This window comes from Apium graveolens, chromosome 1 (assembly GCF_009905375.1).
Source record: "Apium graveolens cultivar Ventura chromosome 1, ASM990537v1, whole genome shotgun sequence".
In the NCBI taxonomy this organism is placed as follows: domain Eukaryota; kingdom Viridiplantae; phylum Streptophyta; class Magnoliopsida; order Apiales; family Apiaceae; genus Apium; species Apium graveolens.
In genome coordinates this window covers 94,516,788-94,531,988 of record NC_133647.1, presented here as the reverse complement: position 1 = coordinate 94,531,988, position 15,201 = coordinate 94,516,788, and the positions used below count along the sequence as shown (strand labels likewise).

Here is a 15,201-nt window from a genome sequence, read left to right as displayed (position 1 = left end):
CATAGTGAGCTGCAATAGAGGTAATAATTTGCACTTAAAACATAATGATGATGTTTAAAGAATAAACTGGTTTGATTAGATAAAGGATAAAGAATAACGTGACTTCATAAGAACAGTGAATTGCGTCAATAGCCTTACGCAATGGTCCGCTTTGGTACGTCAAATGTGGAAATTTTGTGCAATAGTACAAAAAGGCATCCCTACCACTATTTTTGTCCCAATTTTACTTTGTACCAACCGCATGTTTTGATATACTATTTATATATGTCTTGGCATAACATGTTATACGTACGTAAATCATTTATTTGCTTTGATTTTTACATAATTTTAAATTCTATACAAGCCCGGTTTTTATTTCTGTGCCCGAAAGTTGTCCTTTGAAAATTTGGGTGTGATTTTGACATTTAAACACACAAGGAGCAGTGGTTCTTTAATCCTACCCAGCTAATCATGCTGACGTATTCTGTATTCACACTTAATAAGGGCCTAATGATTTTAGAAGAGGGTATGATGGTTAGAGCCATAGTTGTTGAGAAGGGTGTAAAAGTTAAAGTGCCATATATTGCGCTCTCTTAGTGTAATAATGTAGTGATTTGGTTTTAAGTTACTCCCTCGGTTGAGTTATATATATATATATATCGAGGGACGGTGTCTCGTCACGAATTTTAATATTTTTAAAGTATAATTATCATAAATTATTTTAATTTATTTTTTTATAAAAATAATTAATATTTAAACTTAAATAAAAAAAAAATATAAAAATGGATTATACAAGTATAATTTATATTAAACTTAAAATATGTGCGGAATATTGAAAAGAACTGTAAAAAATGAAATTGGACAAATGAAGTAATTGTTTGTTGATTTCTTTAGATTAGTTCCAAATTATCGTACGCGGTAACCTTAGATGTAAAGTAGAGTTTATGTGAATGAGTGATCCCCATGGGTCACTATGTGAAAGAAATTGGTTGTCCTAAATCATCTATCATGCTAATATCAGCTTATATTATATGTACGTTAACAAATAAAAAGGAGCTAGGCAGGGTCCGCTTGTTTTAGTAGGGAATCTTAGAAATAAAGTTGATAAAGTGGAAATAAGTTAATTAACAAACAAAGTAGTCATGGAATGGATTCCAAAACGAAGAGTAAAGCAGGTTAATAGTAAGTTTAAGCAAGTTGTTGTAAACTCCGATCAAGAACACAGCAATATGTCATTACTTGTTTGTGAAGTTGATGAATCAGTTGTTCCTCTTGCCTGTCATGCACCTATTGTGTCATCATACAATGAAAGAATCAGACCACTTTTGGATGCCATTGACAAGCTCAGAAACTTGAAGGTGATGCAAGAAGGGATTCAACTCCCCACCATTGTTGTTGTTGGTGATCAATCATCTGGCAAGTCTAGTGTTCTTGAATCACTTGCTGGCATTAGCTTGCCGCGTGGTCAGGGGATTTGTACCAGGGTTCCTTTGATTATGAGGCTGCATCACCACTCCAAACCTGAGTCTGAGCTTCATTTGGAGTACAGCAGCAAAGTGGTGTCTACTGATGAGATGAATGTAGCTGATGCTATCATTAAAGCCACTGAAGAGATTGCTGGCAATGGAAAAGGGATATCGCATACACCATTGACACTTGTTGTCAAGAAGAATGGTGTTCCTGATCTTACTATGGTTGATCTGCCTGGTACGTTTAACATATTCCTCATCTCATTTAAATATTTATACAAATATCTTTGGACTGCTTCAACAATGAGTTATACTGATCTGACTATAAAATAAAGTATCTTGAGAAACTAAATTATGTTTTTGGTTGTTTTCGACTCTTTTTTTTTCTCTAATTTAATTTACCTTATACGTGTATATAGACTAGAGTAAAAAAAAATTTTAGCAACATATTTTACTGTTGTCCCAAAGATAATTGAAAAAGTTGTGATTTGGGTCAAGTGAATAGTTAGAATTAAGAGAAGAATTAAGTCATGATAATGTATAGATTTTGTGTGTCTAGTCATTTGCTCCATTTTTTTTTATTTTTTGTATTAACTCTCTCTTGAAACAGGTATCACCAGAGTTCCGGTTCATGGGCAACCTGAGAATATATGAGCAGATATCTGGTATAATTATGGAATATATAAAACCAGAAGAGAGCATTATATTGAATGTCCTGTCTGCAACTGTTGATTTTCCTACCTGCGAGTCTATTCGAATGTCGCAGTCTGTGGACAAAACAGGGGACAGGACGCTGGCTGTGGTTACAAAGTCAGACAAATCTCCGGAGGGACTGCGTGAGAAAGTCATGGCTGATGATGTGAATATCGGGCTTGGATACGTTTGTGTGAGGAACCGGATTGGTGATGAATCTTATGAAGAAGCAAGGTTGGCAGAAAGCATGCTTTTTGCATCCCATCCACTGCTCTCGAAAATCGACAAGTCTATGGTTAGTGTTCCAGTGTTAGCTAGGAAGCTTGTGCAGATTCAAGCTACAATTATATCCAAGTGCTTGCCAGAAATTGTCAGGAAGATCAATGCTAAGCTGAATGGAAATGTTTTGGAGCTTAACAATTTACCCCAGAAGTTGTCTACTGTTGCAGAAGCAATAAATGCTTTCATGAGGATTCTGGGATTGTCTAAAGAGTCACTGAAAAAACTTCTTGTGAGAGGTGAGTTTGACGAATATCCCGACAATAAGAATATGCATAGTACTGCTCGTTTAGCTGAAATGGTTGACAAGTTTTCTCACGAATTGAAAAACAGTTCTCCAATTATTGCTAATGAGAAGTTTTTGTTAGATGAGATATTTGTGCTCAAGGAAACTAAAAGTGTTGCTCTGCCTAATTTCCTTCCCAGATCTGCATTCCTCCACCTTTTGCAACTTAAGGTTCAAGCAATTTCCGAGATACCAGTTAGCTTTGTCACTAAGGTATGGGACTACATTGAGACTGTAGTGGTTGAAATTTTGATGCATCATTGTGAAAACTATCCTCCACTGCAATCTTCTACTAAAAGAGCAGCCTTGAATCTAATCTCCAAAATGAAAGAGCAGTCAACGTATCGAGTTTTGGAAATTATTGAGATGGAGAAGCTTGCTGACTATACGTGTGATCCAGAGTATATGGCACTGTGGACTAAGCTCATGAAATCACATGATAATTTCAAGGAGGCTATCGATGGTGACGTTTGGAGGATAGCATATATTGAAAGTTTTGGGAAAATTGATGTTCGTCATTTGGACGATTATCCAGGTGTTAGAGATGTAGCATTTGATCTGAAGATGAGGCTAACTGCTTACTGGAACATTGTTCTTAAAAGAATGGTCGACTCTATCGCTCTTTACTTGCTTATGGCTTTAAAAAAGTTGGTTAACCAGGGTATGGAAGAGGAGGTAGTGAACGAGGTTTTGGGTCCTCAAGGCGGTGGCATTGAGCGTCTGATGGATGAATCGCCTTCGTTTACCATCAAGAGAGCAAGATTGAACCAAAGCATTGGTTTACTCAAGGAATCAAGGGATGTACTGGCTAAGATCATAGATCGAATTGCTATCGCAGATGACTAGAGTCTGCTTGCTCAATGCTCCCACCTGAATTTTGTGGCCACTTCTTTTCTAATTGCAGTTATTGTTACCTTTGTCTTTTAAAACTTTATTGTCCTGTATCATCCTTTTCGGTTCTTAATCTCGGTCACTCTGTTTTTATAAATCTTGTTTTGTTTGTCATTTGGTACTACCCCTCCTAATCTTGCCACTTTGCTTTCGTGATAATGCCCTCACTTTTTTTTTTTTTTTTATTAATGTTTTTCATGCTATGTTATGTTATGTTTTCATGTGTCTTAGATATTACGTTTCTATTCATATTTCAAAGCAGGCCTGCAAGTATGTATGATGCCAAGAAACATGTTAATGCAGTGTAACACACCATGCAGCTCAAACCTCAATCCCTGGCATAGGTCGTATAATCCCTCAAACAGGTTCGTGGTGGAGTTGTATCCACGAAAATGCATGTTCAATCCCATGAAAATGGCATCCCATAGTTGTATAAAACTTCAACGAACTGATTATACAGATGTTTGTTTGCTTTTCTGATGAGAACGCTGGATAATCGCTTCATTATGAGATCTTAAAAAGACTCATCTTTTCCAAACATCAAACAATGCATGAAAACTAATTTAGCGTACACTATGTTTCACGGTTCCACTACTCCTAAAAAAAACTAATTTGGCATCGAGCAGGGGAACCTTGGGTCATTCGCTATCTCAAACTGAGTGGCACGTTTGCAACTCCATTACATGAGCTGATGAGCAGGAGCCTGTCATTCTCTTCGCACGCAAGAGTTGCCTTATAGATATGTCATTAAGCCTTCTGATATTTAATACATATCATAGTTAAGCATAGTATACAATAAACTAAATGTCAATGACAAAAGAAGTCGAAGGTAATGTGTGGTGTTGAAAAAGCATTGGTCTGTATTTTTGAGGCTACAATGTTGTTGGCTGCTTCAGTGTAATGGATTCCGTCCCAACTAACAAGTTTAGATCCTTCATTACAGGCCTGCACGCCAGGTTGACCACATGTCTTCCGAATATTGTAATTGTATGGAGGTCCTCCAAATCCACAGCAGGCCATCAAAGGATTTGAGAAACCTGCATGGTTCATCAATCAATCAAAAACCATGTGAACACAGAAAAATATATCCATATTTAATGGTTTCCACAAAAATTTATTTCCACTGCTATGCGATCCACTTACACGTGCAAAACAGGTGAAATAGAATAGGTAAAGAACTTTAAACTGTGCAAACATTATTTGAACAAGTGCATTTTAAATTCCAACATGTTTTCATAAAATGCAAGAAGTTGCATGATAGAATTATTATTGATGAGCTTACCGTATTTGCTAGAGTTGGCTATGAGATCATACTTAATGCCATAAATATCAACATATACAACAGTAGCATCTTTTAGTTCAGATCTCAATCCTTCGCATAGTTTATGGAGTCCTTCATTAAACAGGTTTGCAGCGTCATTGTATCTTGAAATGCATCCATGTTGATCAAGATCTCGTGAAGTTTTCTCAACCATGGAAAGTTTTTGAGGGAGACATCCCAGTGGACCAGTGTTGTGCACCCAGAAATTCCTTCCACCTTGACCATATAGTGTCTGTAGAATTTGGATAACACGATAAGACAAAACCAACACCTTTTTGTAATTAATCATGGCACGTGGGGTAATTAAGCAGTGATTGACAGCCTTTACTGTATTTTCTTTTTCTCTCTGTTCAGTATCTTAGATAGATCATAGTCATTCAACATATTACTAAAAAAATACTTTTGTTGCAAATGTACAATCTCAACTCTTAGAAAGTATAGTATAGATCATTCAACTAATGATATAAGATCAAATAAGAAGTCTAGAGGGTCTGATTACAAATGTATTATTGAAAAATGAATATTCATAAGCCATTTTCCTGATAAAGATAAGATTAAAATAAAAAAGGCAGAAAAAATATGAGGTAACATTATGAAGCAGGTAAGGGGTGTTCAATGTTTAATATGGGGAAGCAGGAAAATATTAATAGATCCTGAGTGGTAAGAAGAAAACTTAATAAATTCTGTGGTAAGTGAAACTTCCGGATTTCTCAAAAAAATTTGAGAGAAGTGCTTATCTTACCTTCATGGAAATCTCGATTTCTTTGAGTACAGAAGGGATGGTTTTGATAACTTGTGCATATGAATGGTTTTTTTTGAATCCATCAGCCAGATCGTTTTGGCCTATATCAATAACATAGAGCGCACGTTGGAAATCTTCATCATCTATCATACGTTGTGAACCTATACACAAATTTAAAGTCTTGTCAATATTTGGCTGTGTGTACATTTATAACTTTCACACTCTACTTATATCTGAAATCTGAAATACGCCACCCATCACTGGAAAGCAAAAAAGTTTTTAGCAAAACAAATTATGAGCTTCCAATGGCTCCCTAAGGTGCTGTAGTTGTTATCAGGTTCTGTCTTTCCAATGGTTTACTGAACTATTGTAGGTGTGTATAACTAAGAGACACACTGATAGTTCTTGGTTAAAAATGTCTTGTGTATAGTACTCTCACCAATCTAAATAACTAAATTTGACTACAAGTAGCATCTTGATTACATCAAGAATAAATAAGAACTTATTTTGCTCTTGTTTGTATGATTCATATTGAAGGATCAGGGAAAAAAGAAATATTCGAACATTAAGCAAATTTAACTCATAAATCTTGTCCAGTTTGTACTTCCTCACAACAAGCCCTGAACTTTACATGATGACACAATCTAAGCTTGACATGTACAGACAACGAAGTGCAAGGTCGGTTGTGTTGTATCTAGATGTAATATACAATTTACAACTTACGGAAAATTAGAACGTGTACCTGCAGTAACAAGTTCAAGTGACCGGCTTTTGAATCGAAGGAACTGCATAATCTGAACATTGAGGGCGAAGGGTACATATCTCGGGAGAGTTGATGAACCTACTATTGCAAAGTTTGCTCCATTTGAGAACGTGGACCCCATCGATTCCAAGTATGGGGTCAGAAAGCTAGTATTCACATTTTGACCTGCAGTAAAAATATTTCTAGTATCTCAAATTCATACACTGTAATGCATATTTCAACTCAGGGTTCACAGGGGACCAAAGCACAATGTCAGCACACTAAAAATTTCAAGAAAAAAAGAAGCCCGCATGTGATGTCAAGTCTCCACCATACATGTGAAGATAACATTGAATAACAAGACAAGGCCCACACATAATATTATAAAAATTCTATATTATATGTTGAGTGTAAGTTGTAAAAATCTGCAGTTCCTCGATTTTCCTACATTCAGTTTCTGTTCTTTCTTCTTGCTGTTATTGAATCTAAATTGACACTATAGATGGGAGCTAAGCTCTTGAATTTTCATCCTAATAATGCTATGCAAATCCACAGTGGATATCCCCTGTCTCTTCACCACAAGAAATTGACCCTTCTGTGTATCAAAGTAAACAGAGTAAGGGGCATACTGCTCTGCTCTTGGCAATAGAAGGCAGTATTTAAATACCTTGAATCTACCTTATGAAAAAATAATAATAATAACATAATATATAATTGGGCAGTGTATAATGTATGCTTGATGTTTACAGTTTTATTGTATTGGTGGGGTTCAGATTGCAACAATACCACGGAAAAATAGTAATGGAACTCACTTTAAGCTTTTCAGCTCTAGCAAAAACAAACCATCAATAAGTGCTATTACTACTACAAATCAAAAAAGCAATTAAATATCATTGCTCCATTGTTATAAAGCTAGCTAGTGCACCTTTTAGCCATTGCTTCTACAAAGTATTGAAATAAAATACATATAACATGTGCAAAAATCTCTTTACACCTCTACAATACTATTAAACTATAACTTCAGAATTGGAGTGTAATGTTTTTTATAATATGTGGTAATGTTCCGTAAACACCATTATAACCAACAAAATTTCACAATTACGTAGTGACACAATTAATTAGAATATTTCTATAAACACAAATCAAGGTACTATAGATCACCAGTCGCATTGCAAGTAAATAATCACGAGTAGTAATTTCAACCAAAATATCACACATTTACAATTAACCAAAAATGAGCAAATTTTACTAATCTCAATCCGATAACAATTATAAAGTACTAACAGAAACCAACATTTGACACACAATTAATGTGTATTTTATAGCTAACATAGCAAGAACACATTACACATACAAACACACACAAAGGTTGTACTTACAGAGAAAATCTAAAATGAGGCGACCATCAGAGAGTCTGCCAGTAGATCTACCAAAGAAAGTTCTGCCATTAGGCAAATTAACAGTGTAACCAAGAGCAGCAACTAATCCTCCAGTATCAGAGTTTGAATCTCCAAAGTTAAAAATGACTGGTGGGTTTTTACAGAGAGAGAGCCCTGTGTTTGGTAGTAAAAAGAGAGTGAAGAGTGAAACAATTAGAAGCTTGAAAGAAGCCATTTGTTTACAAGAGTTTTGGTTTTAGAGTTCCGAGTGTTTTTAGCATGTGTGTGTTTATGTATGTGGGTTTGTGTGTACAGGTTTTAATTTAGATTCAAATTGACCGCTGTTTTTTTACCTTGGATCCTTGTCGGGTCTTGGCATGTAATCTTATTTAATTATTGCTGAGTTTTTTTTTTTATATGTAAAAGTGAGGTGGAAAGTGGGGGAGGTACAAAGTTTAACTGCATTGGGGGAGGGGACAAAGAGAGAGATTTTAATTTCACTGGTACTTATTTCAAGCAAAAAGTAAAATTAACGAGGTTATGGAACTAGAAATTAGAGATGAACAAAAAGTAAACAAAACTCATAACGTCTCTGTGTTATTTCGTATTTTCACATTACAAAATTTTAAAATCAAATTTGATCTGAATTTACATTCATATATCAATTTCTTGACATTAATATAAAATTAAAATATTTGTGTTTGTTCGTTTAGTGCATGAAAATATATAAAATATTTATAATAAATAAATAAATAAATAAATATTAATGGTTTAAAAATGAACTAGATAATTAAATATTATAGGATAGTAATCATCCAAGTTCCACACGAAAAATACAGAAAATAATTGGAAATGTTTCTGCAAGTAAAATAATATACAAGGTGTTCAACGTCAACACGGAATCAAAGACGGAAATTTTAATATATTTTGTATTTATGTAAGTTATATAAAACTAACAGATAGATAGCCGGTCGGATGTACGGTTTTCTAAGATTTACTTCTTTTATTTTATAATTTTTTTTACATAAATATATATTAGTATTATTTTTGATGTTGTTGTAGTATTATTTTATTTTTGATGATCTGTTTCAATATTATTGCAATAAATATGTATAAGCCGAGAAATAAACGGATCTTTAATTGAATCTTTTTGATAAATAACTATAAATAGTAGAATATCTAATCATATTTTATTTACGGTTAAATGATTGTATAATAATCTCATGTTTAAATAGTAGTAGAATAATGTATTTTTTTATATTTATGATTGGTTGAACCTCTAATCATATTTTATCTACGATTGTATTAATTAGTTCTTTATTAATATAAAATTAATTTTATTGGTCTCCTATTTTTAATTGATCTCCTTTTCAAGTTATAAAAGTTCTTATTCCAATAACATGTAATCTTGATCGTCTATTTTTAAAAAAAATAGATAAACGGTTTACTTTGTTTTGGTGGTACAAGATCAAAAATTTTGAATCAAATTTTGATAATATATATGATATTATATATATAATAAAATATCTGATCATATTTTATCTACGATGGTATCATTATATTATAACTAGCATAATAACCCGTGTGAGGTCCAGCAATGATCCCCAATATATATCTCAATTTTCCTTCCCGATATTTCACAATTCTCTTATGTCTCTCTCTGAAATCTCTTTAATCATCTTCTCTCAAAACACAAAGTACCCACATATTTTTTATGATATTACATTTATTTCATTGTTGGTAATTTGAGTTTTTTATATCAGAAAATAACTGATGTATTACAGAAGCGTAGTTGTATAGGCCGGTTGACATCGTTTCTTATTTTTCACATCAGTGTGTAAGGGATGTCTAATATATCAGTTATTTATCTCGAAATAATGTATTACATTGTCTCTCACATCGGTCTAAAACTGATATTCACCTTGGTCCAAAATCGATGTGTAAAATAGAGACTTTTTACTACACCTTCGTAGACATCGGTTTTGGACATTTTGGACAATTCTGACATCAGTTCTGAGTCGTTATTTATTGACCTTTTTCTTAAAGTGTTTTTAATAAATAAAGTGTACAATCCCTAATAATTTAAATAAATTATACGAAATATGTCAGTGAAATTAGCTTACCTGATGAGTGATGATATATTATGCCATGTTGCAGTTTTCTTTTCCATGGCTTTGACAATTCCGATGATGAAAATTTTTTCTAGGCTAGAAATCGATGTAGGTACTTAAATACACTTCGATTATAACTTAAATTAGGATGTCTATTCTATAATTTTATAAAATAAGTTCGATGTACTCAATTTCATAAACAAATTACTTGAAATATATTCTAGAAAATATATAACACACTAAGTGATTTTTCACACACACATCGCTTCTTTCTTTGAAAGTGATGTATAACATGATGTATGGCATCAAATAATTTTTTACACTGATGTCTATTTAGCTCTTAGACATCAATTTTCTAGAAAATTAATTGGTTTCTATGGTTATCTTAGACATCATGTTAGGCTTTAAAGTATACTGCAGGGGGGTGAATATAGTATAAACAAACAATTTTTATTGAAACTCAAGATTTAGAAACAGTTTTTATATTAATGAATTAAAAACTGATTACAAAACTCTCTCAAAAGATTAACAGATATCCTTGAGAGCTGTTAGGTTACACAGAATGATAAAACAATAATCGACACATATAATGTTAACATAATTTGTGCTTATATATTGCACAGTTACATAATCAATCTAGTTGATATGATATACATGAATAAGGAATCCTAATACACATCCAACTATTGATTGCTACAAATAAGTAAAGTCCTCTACCGACATATCTTTGTGAATATATCCTCCTGTGATATCTCCTGATTTCTACCTTGACAAATATTGATATGAATAACTACAGATGACAAGTACTGATCAGCAAATACTGATAACATCATCTGTTGTCAAACTCTGATATCACAAATACTGATGGCAAACTCTGATAGTCCTAAATACTGATATAATCAATTATATCTAACAATCTCCCCCAACTTGTGCATTATTTAAATATGTACAAGTTCATAATTGATGATGTCAAAAACAATCTAAATGCATAATTGTTTACATATTTACGATCTTATAGTCAATGTAATAGACTTTATCTTCAGTCTTGAATTTTGGCATATTTAGCAACTTCATCAAAGAATTTTCTGAGAAGATTTTCTTCAGCTACATTCAATTACATCTCCATTATCTATTTGATATCCTTCAACTCTTGAGTAGATTCATCATTTTGATAGATAGCTGTCCTGAGGTCATGAATTTTGGATCTGCTCAGTGATAGATCATCGAACTCCAAAAATCCAACCTTCTTGCCGTTTGGATTAAAATTAAGAACTTTTACTCCAATAAAGGTAGTTATCTGAACTCATCCTTTATACATATTAACAGTTGAGCCATCTTCAGTTATGTACTTTGCAACGTATTTTGATTTGTTGATCATTCCTCTCTACTTTCTGTATACCAAATGTTTCAGATATTTTTACCATCTGACATTAGTAGAGTTGTTCACTTTTAGCAATGTGACTATGTATTTCAATTCTTACCATGGTTTATCATGTATTTATTCTTGAGAAATCCTCAATCTTGGCCCTGATTCAAGAAATTAAAACCTCTTCTCATTTGGCTTGTTTGTATCAAACATATCAAGCATAATTTGAACATATATAATCTTGTGAAGATCTTCAAGCTTCATATTCTCTCCAATTTTAGTAAGTTTCCAGGCTCTATGAGAATCAAAGCATTTCCTTCATATGTATCAACATTAGGAAGACCCAGACCACCAATTCTCCCATTTATTCTTGCTTGAGAAGTACCACTATTGATTTTATTGATAATTTTAGAAGAGTCTCTCTTAGGTGATGGTGTCTTGCTGCTCCATAACAACTTCTTCTTACCAACTAGTGAAAGTTGAGAGTTATTAAGATTTGTGAAATCCTTTGAATCAAATTTATCTTCATCAGAGTTTGGATCCTCATTAGGAATTGAATGATCATCTTTTGTCTCTTGAACAGTTCTGTCTTCAACATGAGTAAACATTAGTGATTGAGACTGGTTGAGCTTCAACATTTACATCTTCAACTTGAGCAGAGTCAGTGGTTGAAGTGATTTTCAATTTCTCAACCCAATCATATCCATGAATAACTTTTATTTTCTTGTGAACCTGATTGGCTTCGTCTTCATGAATTCTGTCTTCGTCAGCATCATCATAAGCTTGATCTACTATGTAGACTGGATCTATCAGTAATTGAGATTTTGGAACTGCTGATTTTTCACCAATTTCTCCTTCCCCTTATACCTCCTATCAGTATTTAAAATGGATTGAGACCTAGTGTTAGGTCTTCCAGCATTTGCAGTTGAGCTGATGTCCTTGATGACTATTCATTTCTCATTAGGCCTTTGACCTCTTTATTTTCTAGAACCATCTTCTATTTGTGGAATATCATCGGTTTTACTAATTTAGATTTAAGTAAGGCACACTCTTCTTCCATCTGTCTCACCTGTTCAAGATCAACTCCAGGAGTTTCCCATTCAAATATCCTTCTACTCACCTCAGAATTAAAAGCTAATATTTTAGGATCCTTGTAAAATAGAGTTGTCTTCTTACCCTTAACCTTCAGTGCTTGGATAAATATTCTTGCTTTAGTAATAGTTTCTACAACCCTTTCAGCTTGGTCATCATCAGCACTTGTGACTCTCAGCATTTGTCAATCAGTGGTTGTCACAGTTGTATTAGTCGATTCTTTTGTATGCACATTCTTTGAGACTTGTTGTTTTCTTCCATCTCCACCAGTTCTTCCACTTCCACCTCTTCCTCTTCTTTGGATAGTAGATTTAGAAGTATCACTGAAGCCAATCTCTCCACCTTTATACCTACATAGTGTTTTTCCTTCCTTATTCCCTCCATCAGAAGCATCATCCCTGTCATCAGTATTTAACTTGAACTGCTTGCATTTAAAATTTGATATAATCTCCCCCTTTTTGGCATCATCACCAAGCACGAGAGAAACTATCAGCTCTAGAGAGTTCTAAACCTCATTAAGTTGTCCAGACATCTTAGCTTGAGTGGTCTCCAGCCTAGCTTGATTAGCTTCCAATCTGTCATGTCTGACAACAAGAGGCTTATTTGTTTCAGTACCCCAAACTCAATTTTGGTCTTGGCTTCATGAAAATCATCTTTAACTTTATTCATTTGAGCTTGAGCCTTGACCTGAGTTGTAGTAATTGACCTGACAATGAGAGCAGAGGCCTTGGGATGAGTAAGAATGTCAGGATTTATGATATGTCTTTCAGTTGTCTTGTTAGGTCCGTAATCAACTATAGAGGGGGGAGGGGTGAATACAGTTTAGGCAAATAATTCGATAAAGCTTTAACATAATCAACAGACTTTATATTGATCTGATAAAAACTCTTACATAAATACTCTCTTAAAGGATGAACAATTATCCTTGAGAGCTGCTAGGTTATCTGAAAGATATAACAATTCGTAACAGATATAGTGTAAACCTAATATGTGCTTATATAGTGCACAATTACACAATCAATAATGAATCTTATTCTATTACAATAAGTAAACCTATTACATATCCATGTATGGTTGCTTCTGATATAAAGTCATTCACTGTCTTGAGTTCTACAATCCTTTTCCTCCTCGAATATCTACTGAAGTGACAAATCCTGATGATATAAACCGATGTTCATCAAGTACTAATACAAGTACTGATGACATCACTCTTTAGTAAATATCGATATTAAGTCCTGATAAGAACTCCTGATAGTTTCTGTCTTGATATTATCAATTATATCTAACAATCTCTCCCAACTTGTACATTATGTAATTATATACAAGTTCTAATTGATGATGTCAAAACTATCTAAATGCAGAAATCAAATAAACATATGTAATCTTACAGATAATAAATATCTAACTTTATTCTTCATTCTGAACTCTAACACAGTCTGGAAAATCTTTAAGAAATTTTCTCAGCGGATTTTCTTCCATTACATCCAAATACCATTGCATCCTCTATTTTTGTTCTTTCAACCCATCTGTTGATTCATCATTCTAATAGATGGCAGCCTTGAGATCATGTAGCTTTGAGTTCCCAAGTGATAGATCATCCAGTTTCAGAATTCCAATCTTCTTTCCATCAGGATTAAAAGTTATGACTTCCCTTCCTAAACTCATTTCTATCCTGGATCCTCCAATAGGCATATCAACAACATACTCAGTTTGATTAATATACTTTTAAAGTTAGTTACATTTGTAAGGCATCCCTCTCTGCTTCAACTGTATCAGGTTCATTACGAATGCAAACCATCTGGTAGTTACAGGATTGGTTACCTTAAGAATTGTAGCAATAAGTTCTAATTCCCGTCATGGTTTGTCTCTCAACTGTTCTTGATTCAACCTTAATATTCTCCCAGACTCCTGGAAAATAAATAATTTTCTCTCCAACAAGATCAATAACAATTTATACTGATATGATCTTCTGTAAGTCTTCAAGCATCACATTGTCTCTAATTTATGTCAGATTAACATGCTTCCTTAAAATCAAAGCGTCTCCTACATATGGATCAACATTTAACCTACCCAGACCACTTGTGATTCCAGGTTTTCTAGCATGAGAACTTTCACTGTAAATCTTCTTTAATGTTTCAGAAGAATCTCTTCTAGGTGCAGGTTTCTTGCTTCCCCATAGTAACGTTCTCTTTTCTTCTAAAGTAAGTTCTGGATTATCAGAGTTTATGTTTTCCGAATCATAATTTGATAACTTGGCTTGAATTTGGTTTAAAATGTCAACAACATGAGTTGAATTAGAGGTTGTGATTGGTTGAACAACAGCTTTTGCTTCTTCATTAACTTGAGCAATGTTAGAGGTTAACTTCAATTTTTCAGCCCAGTCAGCTCCATGAATCTTCCTTCTTTGATGAGCTTGACTGACTTCTTCTTCTTCAACTCTTTCTTCAGTATCAAAAGATTGAGCTACTGTATAGACTGGATCTATCAGTATTTGATATTTAGATGCCTTAGATACTGATTTTATCTTAGCAACAACTTTGACTTTAGGCTTTGGAGGCTTGGACTTTTCTCCTATATTCTCCTTCCCCTTATGACTTCTATCAGCATTTAAGATTTCTTGAGACAATAGAGATCTTCTAGCATTTGCTTGACTCAACTCCCTTATAACTACCCTTTTGGCTGGTCTGTTAGAGGGATCATCTTCATAAGGATCTTGAGAAATAATATCAACATCAGTATTTGCTATTTTCACATAATTCTTGAATTCTTCCTCCATTTGCCTTAGCTGTTCTAAATCAACTCTGACATTTTCTTTCTCAAATATTCTTCTACTCACCTCAGAGTTAAATGC

The 15,201-nt window shown here is 33.6% G+C and overlaps 1 protein-coding gene and 1 pseudogene across 1 annotated transcript; one reads left to right on the top strand and one right to left on the bottom strand.

Annotated features, from left to right (window-relative positions):
- Positions 1-957: 957 nt before the first annotated feature.
- On the top strand, positions 958-3,711 carry LOC141665115 (dynamin-related protein 4C-like; annotated as a pseudogene).
- Positions 3,712-4,101: 390 nt separating this feature from the next.
- On the bottom strand, positions 4,102-8,081 carry LOC141665104 (GDSL esterase/lipase At1g09390). The gene is made up of 5 exons (XM_074471086.1): positions 7,782-8,081; positions 6,403-6,588; positions 5,661-5,821; positions 4,880-5,150; positions 4,102-4,634 (listed from the first exon to the last, which is right to left on the bottom strand). Exons 1-5 carry the CDS (start codon positions 8,014-8,016, stop codon positions 4,405-4,407), a joined length of 1,083 nt encoding a protein of 360 aa, XP_074327187.1. The 5' UTR covers positions 8,017-8,081; the 3' UTR covers positions 4,102-4,404.
- Positions 8,082-15,201: the final 7,120 nt, after the last annotated feature.

Excerpts from the sequence above, each read along its gene's own strand:
- LOC141665104 (XM_074471086.1), bottom strand. The coding sequence starts at position 8,016 with ATGGCTTCTTTCAAGCTTCTAATTGTTTCACTCTTCACTCTCTTTTTA. Across the intron at positions 5,822-6,402 it reads ACTTGAACTTGTTACTGCAG|GTTCACAACGTATGATAGAT; the intron begins GTACACGTTCTA and ends ATTTGTGTATAG. Across the intron at positions 4,635-4,879 it reads AGCCAACTCTAGCAAATACG|GTTTCTCAAATCCTTTGATG; the intron begins GTAAGCTCATCA and ends TGAACCATGCAG.